Source organism: Aplysia californica, unplaced genomic scaffold (assembly GCF_000002075.1).
Source record: "Aplysia californica isolate F4 #8 unplaced genomic scaffold, AplCal3.0 scaffold00140, whole genome shotgun sequence".
In the NCBI taxonomy this organism is placed as follows: Eukaryota; Metazoa; Mollusca; class Gastropoda; order Aplysiida; family Aplysiidae; genus Aplysia; species Aplysia californica.
In genome coordinates, this window is record NW_004797410.1 from 956,229 (window position 1) to 958,541 (window position 2,313).

The 2,313-nt window shown below is 39.6% G+C and overlaps 1 protein-coding gene across 1 annotated transcript in view; it reads left to right on the forward strand.

Annotated features, from left to right (window-relative positions):
• Positions 1–2,313, forward strand: part of LOC101856339 — a 30,324-nt gene that overhangs the window by 13,039 nt on the left and 14,972 nt on the right. Inside the window, exon 4 of the mRNA XM_035969352.1 lies at positions 114–348. Coding sequence (XP_035825245.1) covers positions 114–348 — 235 coding nt within the window. The remainder of the gene's footprint in view (positions 1–113; positions 349–2,313) is intronic.

Sequence of the window (2,313 nt, forward strand, 5' to 3'; positions counted from 1 at the left end):
TATTTATTTATTTATTTATTTATTTATTTATATATATATTTATTTATTTATGTATATGAATACGTATTTAAATTTTTGTAACGCTACGTCTGTTTCTTTTTTATCCTCGTCAGCACGATCCGCCTAAAAACTTTAAACTCACCCTTACCTCCAATTCTTTCTGTTCCAGAATGGCTGGAATCCCGTGCGTGATCCTGAGCGGCATGAACAAAAGCGCCGCCTATGAGATTGGCAAGAAGGCAGACAGACAGGCCATGGGGGCACAGTGGAATGCTGTATACGTACAGGACAACTGGAGGTTTATCGATGCTTTCTGGGCCTGTGCCTGCGTCGTGGGGAAAAAGAGCGGTGAGTTTGTGTAATAAAGAAAGATGAGAGGATACGAGATAGGTTGAGGTGATGCAGAGACATAAGAGGATATGAAATAGGATGAGGCGAGTCTTAGTGATGTAGAGACTTGAAACTGAGAGGATGTGAGATAGGATGAGGTGATGCAGAGATATAAGAGGATATGAAATAGGATGAGGTGAGTCTTAGTGATGTAGAGACTTGAAACTGAGAGGATGTGAGATAGGATGAGGTGAATTAATGATACACTACACAAGTATGAAAGATTATAAAAAAGGTTGTTGTGATGCGAAGAGAAAGGAGGATATGAGATAGGATGAGGTGACTTAATGATATACAGGCATGAGAGGGTATGAGATACGGTGAAATGATGCTGAAACATGAGAGGAGAGGGTATGAGATACGGTGAATGTGGGTGATGCAGAGACATGAGAGGGCATGAGGTGAGATGAGTGTGGGTGATGCAGAGACATGAGAGGGCATGAGATAGGATGTGGTGAGTTTGTTATAGGATTTAGTGAGTTTGAGATCTAGTGACATGATAGGATATTAGCTTGGAAGAGGTGAGTTCATGATAAACAAATATGAGAGGATAATGAGATAGGAAGAGGTGAGTTTTATGATACAAAGACATGAGGCGATAGTATGACATTGGATTGGGTGAGTTTTTGATACTGCCAAGCGATGGGATATGAGCTAGGATGATGTTAGTTTGTGAAACGAAGAGGTGAGTTTGTGGAATGATTTTGTTAGTTTGTGACAGTGACAAGAGAGGATAAAAGATAAGATGAGGTAAGAACAGAGACATGACCCGATATGAGATAGGATGAGGTGGGTTTGTATTATACAGAGACATAATAATATAGGATGTTATAAAATGATGTGTGTTCACGATAGGATTTGGTGAAAATGTGTGTGATACAGTGGCGCGATAGGATATGAGATAGGATGATATGAGTTTTTACAAAAAAATAAGATCATGTGAATGTGTACACCTCGCGGAGATGAAAGGTAATGAAGTAGGGTGAGGTGGGTTGTGATAGGATGGTGTGAATTTGAGAAAATATTATCCGTGTTTGTGATAGAATGAGGTGGGTTTACACTGAACATTGATTGCTACCTTCGTTAGATTAATATTTGAAGGCTGGAGAACATGTGGGTTTTAAAAAAATTAAAATTGACTGAAGGCATCGATGTATGTACATATTATTGATCTGTCTTTTTTATTCTCTCTCTCTCTCTCTCTCTCTCTCTCTCTCTGTCTCTCTCTCTCTCTCTCTCTCTCTCTCTCTCTCTCTCTCTCTCTCTCTCTCTCTCTCTCTCTGTGTGTGTGTGTGTGTTTGTCTATATGTCTGTTTCTCTCAGTTACATCAGTATTTTTGGTTTCCTTTCAAAAGTTCTCCAAACAAGTTTGTATCTGAGAATGCCTTTAGCTGACATTCTTTTTTTTTAAAATATAAACACTTAACTCTGACACTTCATTATAAATCAGTTATGCGATCCGCCTCTCTGTATGACAGAAACTCGCCCTTGAGGCATTTCGGGCAATATTATGCTTTTTAACCTGTCTATTAGAAGCGCTTAACTTTGTAAAGATCTATATCCAGCCTGACCTCGTACAGAATTACCTTCTGTTACCATTTCATATTCAATTTCTTTGGTTCCTACAGAACTGAAATGTCGACACCTGGGCTGGCTGGTCGTGCGACTTGGATGTTTTCACTCGATCAAATACATGAATAGATTTTGCGTTGAAGCATTGATTAAACCCGACTTAAAAGAGGAAGGTGGCTAAAGAAATGTTGATTCTTGAATAATAGACTTATGGGTTCATGCTTTACATGTAAACATGTTAGTGAAACCTTCTTTTCTTGACTCTCCGGAATCGTATTTTTTTAGTTTGATGCTATCGGGCCGTGGGGGCTTGCGACGTGCATGTGTACTGTCCAGGGGGGGGGGGGGGGG